Raw genomic sequence first — 15,305 nt, 5'->3', positions numbered from 1 at the left:
CCTCAGTAGGGAATTTACGTTGACTATGTAAGCCGGAATGTTGCCATGCTAGGAAATGTTTCATACAAGTGACACATCAGAAAAATCTGCTTCGATTGGTTGCAGTCGTCCGTGCACTGACGAAAATAACATAAGGCGATCACGCGGTACTTTTTGAAATTAAATTCTATCTGTATAAAATAATACTGTACAGCAGAAACGACTTTATTTGGTTACGCCTTACCAATATAATTCAACAGTATCAACGCATACTGAAGATACACAGAAAGCGACAAACGATCGCGTACAATGCGTGCCGAAACCACAGTAACTTAAGTTTGTTTTAAAGATCGACTTCAATGGCACAAGAAAGGTATGCGATGACAAATGCCTGAATGATCAGCAAATGGAACAGCAAACAGTGCTGAAAAGTAAACAGGCAGCTTCTCCCATAAGCATTGACAACGATACAGATACCAAACGTTAATCATTTACAATATTATATCGTCTCTGTGTGTGGCTAAAGTTAACATAAAGCACACAAAGTAAACGATCTGAGTAATGAAGAAAAGAAATGTATTGCTGCTATAAACAGTAAATATGATTCCCTGCAAATATGCAACTGGGTTAATTTAATTGTCTTCACCAATGAAGTTATGGTCTATTAATGTTAGTGTCTTTAATGGCGTTAACAATTGTTTATTTTATTAACTCTGTACAGAGTATCCAGGTCTTAAGTTTGCAATAATAAACACATTTTCTGCATTGCAATTTCTGCTAGGCAGTTTAAATTTCGTCATAATTTGCAAAGCCTTCTGTTGCAAGCAGTGAATGAAATAGTTATTTTACTCCTAGTAAAAATTTTAATCAGTGGCAAAAATGACAAAGCGTCTCACTCATCCAAAAAAAACTTCCGACAGTCTGATAAACTTTTATAACTCAAAATGAAATGGTAACCTTAACCGGCTGTAACTACACCTAAAATCATCCAGTACGAGTCACCATCATCATCATCAAGTACAATCATCAAGCTCGTATATATTGCTGCTGTATGTCTATAATGCACCATGCAGAGAAACACTGAACACTAAAAGTATTTTAATTTATTTGTCTTCAATATATACCATGCTTCAAAGACAAGAGTCAAAACAAATACTGACCTTCAAAAGTCTACATTAGCAATTACTGCAGCATTGTAACTTTGCAGTTAATACTAAAACTTCTTATGCCAATTCCAATGTTTGCAATGGCAAGTGTGTAAAGAAATGCAAAAAGTGTGTAAAAATGAATGCAACTAATTAATTAATCCAAAACAGGGCTTCTCAGTAGAAAAGTATCACTACCACCTAAACAACATATTGCCAGAAAACAAATTTACAATGGCATAGAAAGGATACATCAACACAGTGGAAACAGATGCTGAGGAATGATCCCTTAAAATACAGAACTTATAACTTATAATCTTTTTCTAAAGAATGCAAGCTAAACCTTTGCAATATTTTATGCAAACATCATACAGTGAGGAAATCCACCGACATCCTGTCAATACATTGGAAAATATAATGCTTATTACCAGCCCACTTTCACAACCAATAAAAAATAGCATTTCATTATTTAATGGAAACGAACACTTCTGTCATTACCAGCTTGAGCCAACCATACCTCTTACAAGAAACACTTTCAGGAGTTACTTTTATAAATAACTCAATGAATTCAGTCACCAAAATATGCTAAAGCTTTAGACATTCTAAAACTATTGCCTTTATATGTTATATTTTGAAACCAAGCATTTTATATGTTTAGCAATTAAATTTTGTTACAAGCAAGTTTCGACATACATGATGTTTAGGTTCGCTTGAGCCCGAATAATTTTCATGCCCTGGAAAATTCTTAGTGGATGCACTATCTTTAGCTCTGGACTGCACACCATAGAATACATCGGCGAGGAAAACTAAAAAATGCTCTATCTTCAATATCATATCTGTGTTGCACGTCTGCAAGCTTTGTAGTTAGTTCATGTTTGGCAATTATTTAGTGGTTAACAAAAATCAATCCTGTCAGTCCATTGACTTGCAGAACATAATAAAATACAAAACTCAACATATCAAGCAAACTTTGGAAAGATCATTAATGTTTGAACTACTGTACTGAATATATAGAATCATAGTAGCAGTTGCCATTTGTCAATGCTGAAAGAAAACAACAGTAATCTTTTTCAAAAATTGAACATGCTTTAAGCATCAAGTTATAAAGGAAACAAAGCTTAACAAGACTACTGTCACATGTTTGAATATATCTGTGTTAGTTTTGCATTTACAACTTAATGTTACATAGCCTATTATGCTCTCATTGCATCGTCATGTTTTATAACATAAATTTATCGTAACACACAATTTAAAATATATGTTGATGTTATAATAAAATTTGAAATTTGGTTGGGCTCAAAATTTGGACAAATAAAAACACTGCAAACAAAAAAAAACATAAATTGCTTTAATAAATGGTAAAGAATATATGGATCTAGCCGTTTTGAAAATATGATCACAATTCACAACTTAATGAAGTGCTTTAACTGGAGAATAACGTTCTACGAGTAGCTAACATACAGGCACAGAAACAAACAATTAACAAGCCCAAATCCTTCCAGTTTTCTCAATTTCTGCCTTGGGCAAATTTTCTCCCAAATTTATATTTCTTCCTTATGCAACTGCAAATTTTACTTGCTGTGATACAAAGTTATCTAAGTGCCAACTGAACAGTACGAAGTTGCCAATATGCCAAATATTTTGCAACTACCCCATTAACGGGACACAAACTTTGGCATTTGGTTTACTGGGATACTTATCTTTGTACAAGAAGCAAACAGTCCAATATAAATCTCTTCAGTTGGCAACATCTAAAGGCTATGGTGCATGTTGCCTTCAGTTATACTAGCTCGGTATAGGGTATAGTTTACCTTCACCCACTGCCACCTGGATTTGGATCTCGGAGATTTAATAATCTACTGCAAACAAAATGTTTTTATATTCTGCTCGTTATTACAACAATTTATATTTCCAACATCTATCAGTTGATTACTCTACTGCCTGCGGCTGAATTCCAAAAGTAAACATTTAAGCTAGGCTAGTTTTTAGCTACTTCTGGTAGATCCGGACCTCCAGGTTTTACTATGCACATTACAACCGTGCTACTCAGCTCGATCTGCAGATTTAGGTAAATGCGGACTCAAGTTCAGTTATAATAATTACATTCAGTAGCACAATTGAAGTGTCTTAACAAGCACAATTATGTACACTTAGCTGAATTTAATCAATGTGTACACAGTTTTTATGCATCTTTACATGATTTACAGCAAGTTTTTTAGTTGACAGACATTAAGACAGAGGCTTGCTAAAACATGAAAACCAACACCTGGTCGCCTTTGAGTGCACACTTGGAAATTTGGGCACTCAAGATTTTAGTGAAAACAGCCATAAAATGCAGTCCGGTACTCTGCTACTAAACCATATAGCAGTCGTAGGTTCTTGCTGGTTACCGATGCCTTTAAGCTTTGGGGTCATAGAAATGGCAGAAGACAAGCGCTTGAATACTACCGGCAACCCATAGTGGAAAATGGGGCAGCTGCACACACGAGATTCACCAACACACACAGCGAATTTTTTATCTTCCCGAACTTTTTACCTCATTAACAAAGAAGCTGGTTATTTTAACGCCAATTTTTAATAAATAAACGAAGAATTGAGGTTTCAGTGCATGCTATCACCCCAAAATTTGCTGCTTTGCACGCACGATTTCACATTGAAAACTGCCATACTTCCCAGTCCAAGCAACTTAATTAACTTGGATTATTTCAATACTACTGTATCAATACTACCATATAAACCTAACAGTTATAATCAACCAAACCAAATCCATACGTTATTATACTTATATATACCACCATTCACGGAAATCTTCACCAATTCTATAGGCTAGGTCTGTTAGCGTCGGCAAGTACCGGTAACGGGTATCGTCGAGTACTGGCCATCGAGTTTAGGGAAATGCTTCATTGCATTGCAACCGCCAAGCAACTGTTAATTTCTGTTAAACTACGTTATTTATTTGGCAAAATAAATTCTCTCTCTCATTGCTTCTACTGAAAACCATTAGTTGCAGTTCGTGTTGAACTTGAGTATACCATAAGCCTATAGAAGAACAGCCCGCAGAAATTCGACAGCTACATAAAACTAAGAGGCGTTTTGTCATGATAAGCTCTTCACATAACACCACCAAGCTTATAGCAGCATTATCGCTACTCATTCTCATTTCAGGGATTGCCTTTGGTTGACGCACTTGACTTGACATTGCATGCTCGAATGACTCTGTGGTCAAATTTTAATAGCTTATCGGAACGTTTTTATAGGAGTTTCGCCTGTGGGTGAAACCTGACAGGGAAAGGCATTATCTCGAGTTTTGACTTGCTTTTAAATTTCCATAGATAAATCAACGTTGTAACATTGTAGCCACTTCATTCTTTTCTGACCCTAGCCAAGTCGAGTCAATTAAAGTTGTGACTCAAGCCAAGTCGAGTCATCTGAAAGTGTGACTCGATTCAAATTCGTAACTTGAGTCATTATAACACTGAGATGAGTGAGATCAATTTTCATATTTTTTATCATTACAATCTTAAAGCTTACTACATTCTAGATTTTTTAATTTGTGAACAAAGTAATCATGATGTTTTCATCCAAATTCTCGTTATTTGGTCCTACTTTGAAACAAAGTTGGCAAATAATCCACTCAACCAATTCAAATGGTTGAACGTGAAATACTATAGGTTGTAGAAAATAGCAAACCTTTCTTTTGCTTAACAAAGTTGAAACAAAATATCTAATATTATTTCTGTATGAACTTAGTTATTATGTCATTTCTGTAAAATTTTAAAATAATTACCCTGCAGCGTTATAGCCACACTGCCCGCTGGGTATCGGCAGGACCCCATAGCCATTTGTGTATTTTATTTTTTCACAGTTTGCGTCAGTCGTCTTTTAGGCCAGTGCTTCTGAAACATGTGAACGGTTCACCCTAGGGTGAATAAAAAATCTACAGGTGTGAACGAAATGCCTATAAATTTAGGCAAGAAGGTACGTAGACGATCTTTCTAGAGGCTCCTTTCTCTCCACGTCAAGTTATGCACGTGCTTCGGCACATGTTGTTTGACAATAAAATAATGAGAGTGACTATTTCACCGCATGTGGGTCACGCAGCCTGTAGTTGAAGATGAGTGGTTAGCTTAGCAGAAAGGCCATGCAAAAACTTGATTTTAGCTATTTAAGGTTTTCTTCGATTTAGTTAGATTAGAAGGTAGATTTAGGTTACTATGTTATAACATTTAAGTTAGGTTAACTACAGGCAGAAGCTGTGAAAAATATCTTCGAACCCAAGACTTTTTCTTGGATTCGAAGTTTTTTTAACACTCTAGAAATTGTTTCAGCGTAATAATGTTAGGTTTGTACACAGAAAGTTGGATCCACTAATTCCCAAATCAACCCCGCATTAAATGAGACACGCTAGTGGTGTACAGTAGCCTGCAGTACAGTAGATTAGAGTGGGATGCTGTATCAGCTTTCGAAGATGGAATAAGCAAGAAAGCCAAAGAAAATTGGCTAAGCAAAGTGTGTGACGCCTTGAACTTTTCTATGGAACATCCGAAGAGAGTGCGAATAATTGAAAAATAGAAGAGTTGATCGAGTTGTAGCTGGGAAACGACCCGCTCTTCAGGATGCATCAAGTCAAATAGCGGGGAAATCATGTTTGAATAAGACGAGACCAGAGAAATACAGTCAAAATACATTCAAGGCTGGTAGAATATGATAATAACAGGAGTGAAGATTTTGGAGCAGATTGTGACAGCGAAATCCCAGAAATATGGAGGGTCCAGTCAGACAGGTGCTTAAGAAGATGAAAGCAGGAAAAGCAAAAAATCTACTTAGAGCAAGTGGTCTAGTGTAGATGATAGAAGCTTTGGAAGATGTGGGAAAAGAGCACATTGTCATAAATTCGTTAAACAAGATCTATCTCAATAAAGGACATATGCAAGATGATATATGTAATACAGTACATAAATATTTCCTACTATCCCAATTAATCTAGAAACTACTGAGTGTGATCGAGCAGCTCATCGATCAACCTAATCAGGCAGAAAGTTGTTGAAAAGTGCAAAGCGTGGGGTTTGTCTTAATCTTATTTGTAATCCTTTGTTGCTACCAACTTGTCAAATGAAGACCTTCATAATATACCAGCCGATTATTAGCAAATGAATGCAAAAACATACTGTAACCGGCAAATTTATAAATGCTGATCACCTAATCCTAGGGGGTTTCCTTCGGGCCAGCAAGGCCTGAATTCCACCCTACCCTGGATATTAGAAATGCACATGGATTTCTTGAAAGTTTTATTTTGAACGGCTGGAGAGAAATGATCAGTCGAACAGTACAGCTACAAATCTGTAGGCGTGTATGTGGTGTGTGATTTCTATAAGTACAGAAACCAAGGTAATATTACTTATCATCTGAATGTACAAACAAGGCCAAAGTAAGAAAATGATCACTACCCTGTGAGTCTGCACACAATAACAATAATAATCGACAATACTACTAAATTAGATGTCAATCACGTGGCTAACAACTATAGGCATTACAACAGGTTTACTGGCAACTTACTTATCATACTGCATGCAAACAATTGTAGCGGCCTGGGTGGCATTTTTAATACCATTACATCATTTCTTGGAAAAGTGTTTTCTAGTTATTGACTGAAGTTTATGAACTTTTTTTTGATAGCACTTCAACTGTCGTTTGATATTTGGAAACCTACTCGAATAACTTTGTGTGAAAACTCCTTTTAGTACGTTCCCAGGTTGTTTCCAGCACCTGTGCTGATTAGAAATGTTTATTGCAAATGCCCGCTTCTTAACTCTATACTGATTGTATTTATTTATTTCCCATTGCCAACACATTGTTTTCCTTGCTGCACATGTTCTGAAATGCTGCCTTTTTCTTGTCGAACATTTTCACTCCCATCGCTTAACGTTTTATAAGCTCGCACTTCTACCAGCGAGCAGAGAGACACACAGAGAGGCAAATAGAGAAAATCCCTGAAACGAACAGATGAGCTTTCTATGCAAGTCATGGTGATTGCAACTCAGTAGACATCTTATACGCAGTGGTATTACTTTGTTCTTGATTATGCGTAATCTTGAGAAAGTGTACAGCACCTACAATAAAAACCTTTTCTGTTGTAATATTAAAACCTTTCGGCTGACAAGAGGTTAGAGTATTCTAACTAACCGCACGCAACAATAGAGTCAGATAATACAACAGGTAAATTGAGTTAGCATAAGTTAACATAACATAAGTTAAGACAGATAAGTTGAGCTCTGCATTAAGATAAGCTAAGCTCTGCACAATCACTTAAACAAGTCAAGCTAACAACTGCAATACATATACTAAATTGGCTGGGATTTAAAGCTGATGCGCGACTAGATATAACACAAAGAAACAGGCGTTAACAAGCACATGGTAGCAAAGCAGGTCACGGCTCATCAGATCTAAAGAAAGAAATTCAAGACAAGGCAAGGGAATTACCACGAGTCTAGAAATGCAATGACAAAGATATTTGGAGTTTTGGGCAACACAAAATCATTATCTCTTAAATCATATAATATGAATAAACAACAATGCTAATATGGACGTTACACATACCTATAGGCTTATACCAACATCACTTTCCGCAATGCGACTTGTATATTGTTCTAAATTTTATACAATAGAAATACGGAAATGCTAGAAATGTATTTAAGTGTTGAAACACATATTATTTCAATTACAAATTTACATCATTTAAGTTTGGGTTTTGCACAGGTCTCCACATGAATATTTTTCTTACTATAGTCTGTTCTCAGTGACTCGTTTGAGCTGAATCAGTTATTCTAAGTGTGTAATATAAGTTCATCTTTTTTCTCTTATTTTAATGGAGTCATCATTTGTGTTTTCAGATACTGTCTCATATTGACAATTCTTTTTTTCTTCATACAATCAAAAATCAAGGATTCTTTTACAATCGGGATCTAAAATAGTATCATCGAATGTCAAGAATCAATATGAAGCACCAAAATTAATATCGTATTAAAGTTGGTAAAAATTTTGGAATTGTTTTATCGGTACCAATACAAAATCACTATTATAAAAAATTCGCATGAAAAACAGAATGTAGATGTATAACGTTGTCTATTCACTCTATGGTCTAGTTCTCTAAACAAAGTAAATTTTTGCAATCATACCCGATTTCTTGAAGCTTGTTTAATTTTTTTGGATTTGCGATCATAATCTTCTTTGGAGCATATCAAAATGGTGTTGTCAAAATAAGCTCCAACGTTGGAACCTTTCATGAAGAAAAGCAATAACATATTATATTCACTACCTACAATTTTAAAAAATGATAAAAGAAATAGTACATTTAAACAACTATTACCCTTTTTCCCATTTTATGTACAAAACAGTTATACAAGTGTTTTTATTTATTTCTTTCATATCTAATCAAAGTTTAGTTATGTTAGACGTACTTAGTTTTCCTCCGAGTCTTATAATAACTTCAGAGATGAGTTCTTTTTTTGTCCCCACCTTTTTCTTCGCTAATGATTCGGACAGAACTACAGTTACATCTTGTAAAATTCTGCAATTATCACCAAATATGTTGCCTGTCGTGCATTTAATAGACAAAAATGAATGTTCATAATTTGGTTAAATATATCCTAGCATTGGCTGAGCAAGCACAGACTTTCGTTGTGGTGAAGGGCTTGTACTCACCAAGGGTTTCAAACCTTGTTTGATTTGTCTTTTTACTACATTTGAAATGGTTTAAACTTAAAATAACAACTTTTGCTCTATTCCAGTTGGTCAGCATTTTAAATGGAGGTTTGCGTATCCAATATCTCAAAAGTAAAAGTCCAAATTAATGACGTTCAAGAAGTCAACGGTCTTTCTAGTTACGTTTTTAACAAGCGATATGATGATAAGAGAAATTCAGTAGTTTCAATAAAAAACAAGTTCATAAGTAAGAATAACCGGATATTATTAGAAGACGCTAACAAAAATAGGCTACTGTAAGCTATAAGGTTTGAGAGAGATGATAACACATGCCAAGCGAGTAAGGACAGAAATTATTTGAGATGGTATAATTACCTATTAAGGTTTTGTTAGCGTATGTAAGACATACCTTATGCTTGCAACTAAGAAGTTAACAATCTTTGACAAAGCAAATTTAAAACTTTGATAAATATGTTCTCACAGCTATAGCAATGTTTAGAAAAATAAAATGTAAGTTGTCACCTTCATTGCTATAGCTGCAATCTATTGTTTTGTTAATATCCTAGTAGGTTGTAAGATATTTTTTGCTAAAGCAAGAAAAATATGAAGGATTGACCTAACGACCTTTGCAGCGTTCGGATAGGTGTGACCAAAGAGATTTAAACATTGTTTAAATCTCTTTGGTGTGACGAATGAGGCAGAAATAAAGGGAAAAGAAAGCGAGAGAGAGGAAGAAGAAAGCAGGAATAGCAAGCCAAAGTTACTAGGCTACTAAAATTTTGTAAATGGGATAGGCTACAATGAATTGGACTGAATAGAAAAAAATTCGTGCCTTGATAAATTTTATCGGATGGTAAGATTTTCGAGTTAATGCATTCTGGAACAATGAAATCAAACTGCAACTGTATAAAAAATAATTATTTTTGTATGTAATATACTTATAATTTCTAAATCTAGGATGGGTCTACCCAGGTGTCTCTTCAACAATTCTTTTTGGTTTTATTGATTTTTCTTTTTGATCTTTCTTTGACAAACTTTCATCATTCAAGTCAGGTTGAAGAACTACATCTTCTTCGGTTTTTGTTTCTTCTTGAATTATCTGGAAGAAAATTAATTTTAAATAAATTTCAGCAGACCCAAAACCGAAAATCGTGCACATTTCTTAAATCTTGCACCGTTTGGAATTTTTGAAGTTCTTGTCGCACATGTTCAGGCAAAAAAGGCTGCTCAACTTCAGTATCAAATACTCCGGTAGCTGTGGGCATTTCTGTGGAAAATGATGATGTCATTGCCAACCATTGTCCACATTTAATGTCACTGCGTAAGATTAACAAGAGTTACAGGCTAGGTGGAGTAGCTGAATGAAATACACATGTGAAAGTCATAACCATAAATCAATTTATATAACACGAAAAAAATGCGAATGTAATAAATTACCTAAGGTTCTCCAAAACATGCTTAGTTTTGTCAATGTAATGATCAACACTCTGGCGAAATGATACAGATACCGAATTTTTCTCTCCTAAAACTTGCCGAATGTTTTCTTTAATTTTTTGCAGGGAAGCTTTTGTATTTTGCAATTCAATATTTGCTGAATCTTTTTCATCATTTCTAAAATACAATAAAACCATCAAATACAATTTATAATTTTTCTGGTCGTTTAAAAACATGACATCAATCACCGCAATGCTTTTAGCTTGCTATGAAAGTTTTAGTAGCTTTTACCAAGCTTCTTCATTTTAGTTTTGTTTGAAAGTAGGCTATTGTACTGGATTTGGAAGTCTTACTTTTATTGAAACTGCATAAAGTCATTTATGTATATAGTTATAGCTAAGGAAACATACTCCATAAACTTGAAGCTGGTTTCAAGGGTTGTTACACACAGGTTACGACATTCTTCTAAAAAAAGTTTTCCAATTGATTGCTGAGCATGCTTCCACGAGGTTTTCACCATGTCTTTTTCAATCATGTATGCTGACCTGGTCTCCAAGTATTTAAATGCCCCAGAACGTTTTTTTGCTAGTAAACAGGCTTAATTATTGCATGGTCATAAATTCAGTTTAGACATCCCAAGAAGATTGGCAGCACATCTCTTCCGACCAGTTAGCGGCGAAAAATGTATACTTATATGTATATACTGTATGTGTGTATACTTATGTATACTGTATACAAAATACGTATACTTCATTACCCGTACCCTTTTAATTTAATTTTGGTTTATAAAGACCAAAATTCTCAGATCATTATGTATGCCAACCAATAGACCTACTGTTTGTATTCAAGAAAAGTCTGCTTTACCGTTCACACTTTCAGAAAGTTGAGATGAATGTGGGCACTGTAAATGTAATTCCAGGTAATTAGTGCCATGGTGAGGACTAAGATAATGATCCAAGAAATCTTTTCTTATTTGAAGAATTTCTTTGCAATTTAGCTGAAGTATACAGAAAAAAATAAATTGTAAGTTAGGTAAGCTAGTGCAAAATGTTCTACACATTTGTTTGTTTGATGCCTCATCCCAGAAAATTCTGTTTATGCTTTAAGTTTGTTATATGTTTTAGGTTAGTCAAAAATATGGCTACCATTAACTGTTTTACGCTACCTCATGATAATTTTCTGGGAGTCTTAGTGTAAACATGATATGCTTGATCATGGTACTTGGTAGATAATGAATGAAGCAAGTTTGTTTTTTGTCAGTCCCAGTCAGCTAAACAATGATTTTTAGGTCGAACATAAAATATCAAAAGCATCATCCACCCATATTTGGCTTATTTTTTAAATATTTGAACCTCACTAACAGAAATGAGCAGCCTTAGAGTGCCTTTATGTCAGTTTACCAAATTTCTTTCAGACCTTTCAGCATCTTCGGAAAAAGTGACGTTTTCTAAGCACGTTAGTTCCAATTTGATATCTGTCAGATGTGCTATTTGTCTAAAAATAGTGCATATACAAGCAGTATTGCACATAAATACAGAATATGTAGCAAATATCAATACCATACCGTAAAGTTGCAAATAAATTTCTACCCACCGTGCATATAGGCTAATAGCCTAGATGTGAGTTTTTAAGACACGATTCTAAACATTAATAATATTTGTTAACACAAACCTTAAAAACATTGGTATCAACATATCTGCTTCGAAGTCGCATTCAGTGTTTAACCAATAAAAAGCATCACTACCAAGACGGGCAGAGATCTATGGTCAAAGAATAAGACGTTTCAAGAAAAAAAGAAGATTAGTTAAAAATATAAATAATATTGGAATGCGAATATAATTAATTGAACAAAAGAATTTTTAAGAATTGGCGATAAAGTTATTGGGCTACTTTATTTTTACCGATTCCAGAAAGTCTGGCATGTAGCATCCAATGGTGAGTGCTGCTAACTGCACTTTGTTCGCTCGAGATAACTCATTTACTTTCTTATTATACTCTTCCACCAGTTCATCAGCATCACAAATCCCATTGTTTGTGTCGCCGTCAGTGAAAAGGATAATGCAGTCTTTTGTTAACTCATTGCTTGCAACAAAAAAATCTTTGGTATTTGAAACAAAATTTTGAGCTTAACCTTATGTGCTTTTGTAGTAGCCTACTTACCAGTTCACCACTCTTAAGGCTTCAAATAATCCGTCGCTGATGTTTGTACCTCCGTCCGGTTCCAGAAGTTGTAATGTTTCTTGGATTTGTGTCTATGTGTGAAAACGGAATAATGCACTGGCACTAAACGTAAATTTGCATCAATAGATAATACAATGTAGTGTAGCCTATCTACCAGCCTATTACCTTTCCCAATTCGTTCATGTTTGTCATCGGAAGACGAATCTCAGCAGTATGGTTAAAGGTCACCAATGATATCCAGGTTTCTTCAGTTGCATTGTCCGTGAATAGCTTGATAAAACTCTACATATATGAAAACACGAGTGTAGCAATGCAGCACAAAAAGCATTATTCAGAAAATGCACCAGACTAGATAACCGGAGCTTGTTAAACTTTCGCTGGTTTAGATCGTGCAAACAATTTCTCCAGACTCAGAAGAAGATAAAGATTTTCACATTACTATAACGCAATGTCTCATATTTAGTATGTTTGTTACTTAACTTGGAAAATATAACTTAAAACTAAAATCACGGAAGTAGACAAATGATTGTTTACAACTAGAATCGCCCAAGTCAGTGATCAAATCAGGAAAGACGGAAGTATGGTATACTGAATCTTGGAATTTATCAAAATAGCAAGACAGAAGGTGGTTCGGCCTCCAAGGATAAATAAAGACAATGGATAAAAGAAAGTCCGGAAAATGGAAGTAGATGAATAAAGAAGAAGAGAAAAGTCGTGCAAAAGATGGACGGACTTCATCCCAGAGCAAAGGTGGGTAAATTTCGGGTCACATCAGGCCTGTCGAAGACTATTGCAAGGCCGAAGCAATTTTCGAACTCGTTGGTATTAGTTTGATATTCTGCAACGCTATACAGCTACAAATGAACCTTTTCGAAATTTGATATGCAGATATGGGATCAAACGACCCCACAAAGTATTATGATGTCATACATTCTTATGAGCCGGCTCGCCTCTAAGCATTTAAAATCAAATGCGACCCTTGGATCAAAAAATTTGCATATCTCTGTCCAAGAAAATATTGCTCTGACATAATTATAACTTGAGGATGACCTTTTTAAACTTTCAACTTTACCTTTACTCGATCAAGAAGACTGCGTGGGTCATCTTCTACTGGTGTTGAGCACATGCTTCCACTGACATCAATCACTAAAACATAGCGCTGTGGAATATCAGTGAGATGAACTTTATCGTGAGCGCTAAGTTCCATCACCACGTCCACTTTCTGCGAAGAAGATTTCACTGATCAACGTTGAAATGAAATGGTTTGACGCTAACTTTTTATGTGCTAAAAATTAAACCACGAAAGACGTTTCAATACAGCGACGGGAAACATTCTTTCGGACTCAGAGGCGGTCTTACCCCACAGTTGTCAGCTCTGCAAAAATATTTGGTTCGCAACAATCTTCCATTCTCTTCCTTTTTTGGTGTTAGAGCTACCAAACTGTTGTCGATCATTTTAAGCTATTAGCTATTCAAGTTTCGTGTTGGATACCTGCAGAACACACTTTATATTTGTACACACTCGCTCTTTGCATGTGTAGCTGTAACTTGTTTCTCAAACTGAACAAAATGTCAAATGTGCGGTGTATTCCATAAAGTTTAGCTGCTTCTTTTCCTAACATAAGTTGGAGTAGTTTTAAAAAATTGCCTACAAGTCGGTAAGGTAATATTTGTGGGTGTGAGATACAGTGCTGAAACTTCAATTTTTGCTGGTGTAAGCTTTTCGGTTTCACCCACTTTTTTGCATTAAACTTGCAGTTGCAAGACATAAATATTTTGTGATTTCCATGTATATAAGGTTGTGTTCACACTAAGCAAGGCAAGTTTAAATCTTATTTCATCAAAATGATGGCGTTCTTTTCGTAGTTGTTACCTAAAATACACCGCTGAATCAATTGATCGGTACGAGTTACACGATAGATTCGTACACAGTTGCCTTGGTCACCGTTAGTTTCATGATGGGTTCTTATTCCTAGTTACAGTGATGGACGTCATCGACCCATATCACACATACACTTGTTCTCCAAATTTACTAGACTGTTCCTGCCTCTATAAGTAACTTTCGTAAGCTCCTGCTTTTCGCGTAAATGTATGCAGCCTCGTAATTTCTGTCATACAGCATTTGTCGCGCGGCATTACTATCAGCATTAAACGATCCGTAGTTCTTGATTTTCATTTTCAACATTATTTTGTTCTGACCTTGACTTCTATCACTTGACCATTTGTTTGGCATTTAACTCTGAATATTTTCAAAATTGCTAAATTCTTCCATCTTGAAATGTGCTGCCAATAGGGAATGTGTTATCATCTATATATTCTATACTCTAGTCTATAGTATATTCTGCGCTCTGTATTACCTGACTGATTGTAACAGCGGCAATGAAAACAGTGTAATATGACATCAGCAGATAACATTACATTTGTCGTAATGTAGAAGACATTTAACCTTACATCTTCTTTGTTTATTTGTCCTTTCCACATTTAATTTATCTAGCCGCTGAGTTTCTTCTTTACTCAGGTCATCACGTTATTGTCGAATGAAAACACACAAGTGGAAGTAAGGTTTTATTTTCCAATTCTATTGTTGTGTTTTCCAATGTTTGAGGTGTATTCACGTTCTAATCCTCTGCTTTGTACAAGCAATACATTTAGGCTTTCATATACTCACTTCATACCTTGTTGCAACCCACACGGCGATCATTTGACTGTATAGGCCTACATGGGACAGGACAATGATGCTTTGCGTTTTACCCGTATTTTAATTGTGAACGTTGTGATCGTTCCATTTATGGGATCAGTTTGACATTATAATTGAACCTTTAACAGTATTGTATTTTATACGTAAGTAGTCACCTCTGATTTTCT

General features: G+C 35.2%; 1 protein-coding gene across 2 annotated transcripts; it reads right to left on the bottom strand.

The window, feature by feature from the left end:
* Positions 1-7,157: 7,157 nt before the first annotated feature.
* LOC143463104 (uncharacterized) lies at positions 7,158-14,165 on the bottom strand. Of its 2 annotated transcripts, XM_076961479.1 has the most exons (16): positions 13,800-14,165; positions 13,513-13,662; positions 12,606-12,722; positions 12,420-12,511; positions 12,161-12,341; positions 11,931-12,019; positions 11,660-11,753; positions 11,425-11,529; positions 11,124-11,256; positions 10,670-10,844; positions 10,263-10,436; positions 10,001-10,142; positions 9,794-9,924; positions 8,582-8,691; positions 8,300-8,400; positions 7,158-8,086 (listed from the first exon to the last, which is right to left on the bottom strand). In XM_076961479.1, exons 1-16 carry the CDS (start codon positions 13,893-13,895, stop codon positions 7,982-7,984), a joined length of 1,995 nt encoding a protein of 664 aa, XP_076817594.1. In that variant the 5' UTR covers positions 13,896-14,165; the 3' UTR covers positions 7,158-7,981. The 2 variants fall into 2 exon arrangements, 1 of the variants encoding a protein (XP_076817594.1); XR_013118252.1 differs by lacking the exons at positions 7,158-8,086; positions 8,300-8,400 and having other exon boundaries at positions 8,580-8,691; positions 8,826-9,924.
* Between the last annotated feature and the right edge of the window lie 1,140 nt (positions 14,166-15,305).

This window comes from Clavelina lepadiformis, chromosome 6, assembly GCF_947623445.1.
Source record: "Clavelina lepadiformis chromosome 6, kaClaLepa1.1, whole genome shotgun sequence".
NCBI lineage: Eukaryota > Metazoa > Chordata > Ascidiacea > Aplousobranchia > Clavelinidae > Clavelina > Clavelina lepadiformis.
Note: the sequence above shows the minus strand (reverse complement) of the source record. Positions and strands in the feature narration are given on the sequence as shown.

Bases quoted from the DNA above. Each gene is read 5' to 3' on its own strand.
- LOC143463104 (XM_076961479.1), bottom strand. From the start codon at position 13,895: ATGATCGACAACAGTTTGGTAGCTCTAACACCAAAAAAGGAAGAGAAT. The intron at 11,530-11,659 runs GTAAACTGACAT...ATCATTGTTTAG, and splicing joins AAAGGTCTGAAAGAAATTTG to CTGACTGGGACTGACAAAAA. The intron at 10,143-10,262 runs GTAATTTATTAC...AATCTTACGCAG, and splicing joins CATGTTTTGGAGAACCTTAG to TGACATTAAATGTGGACAAT.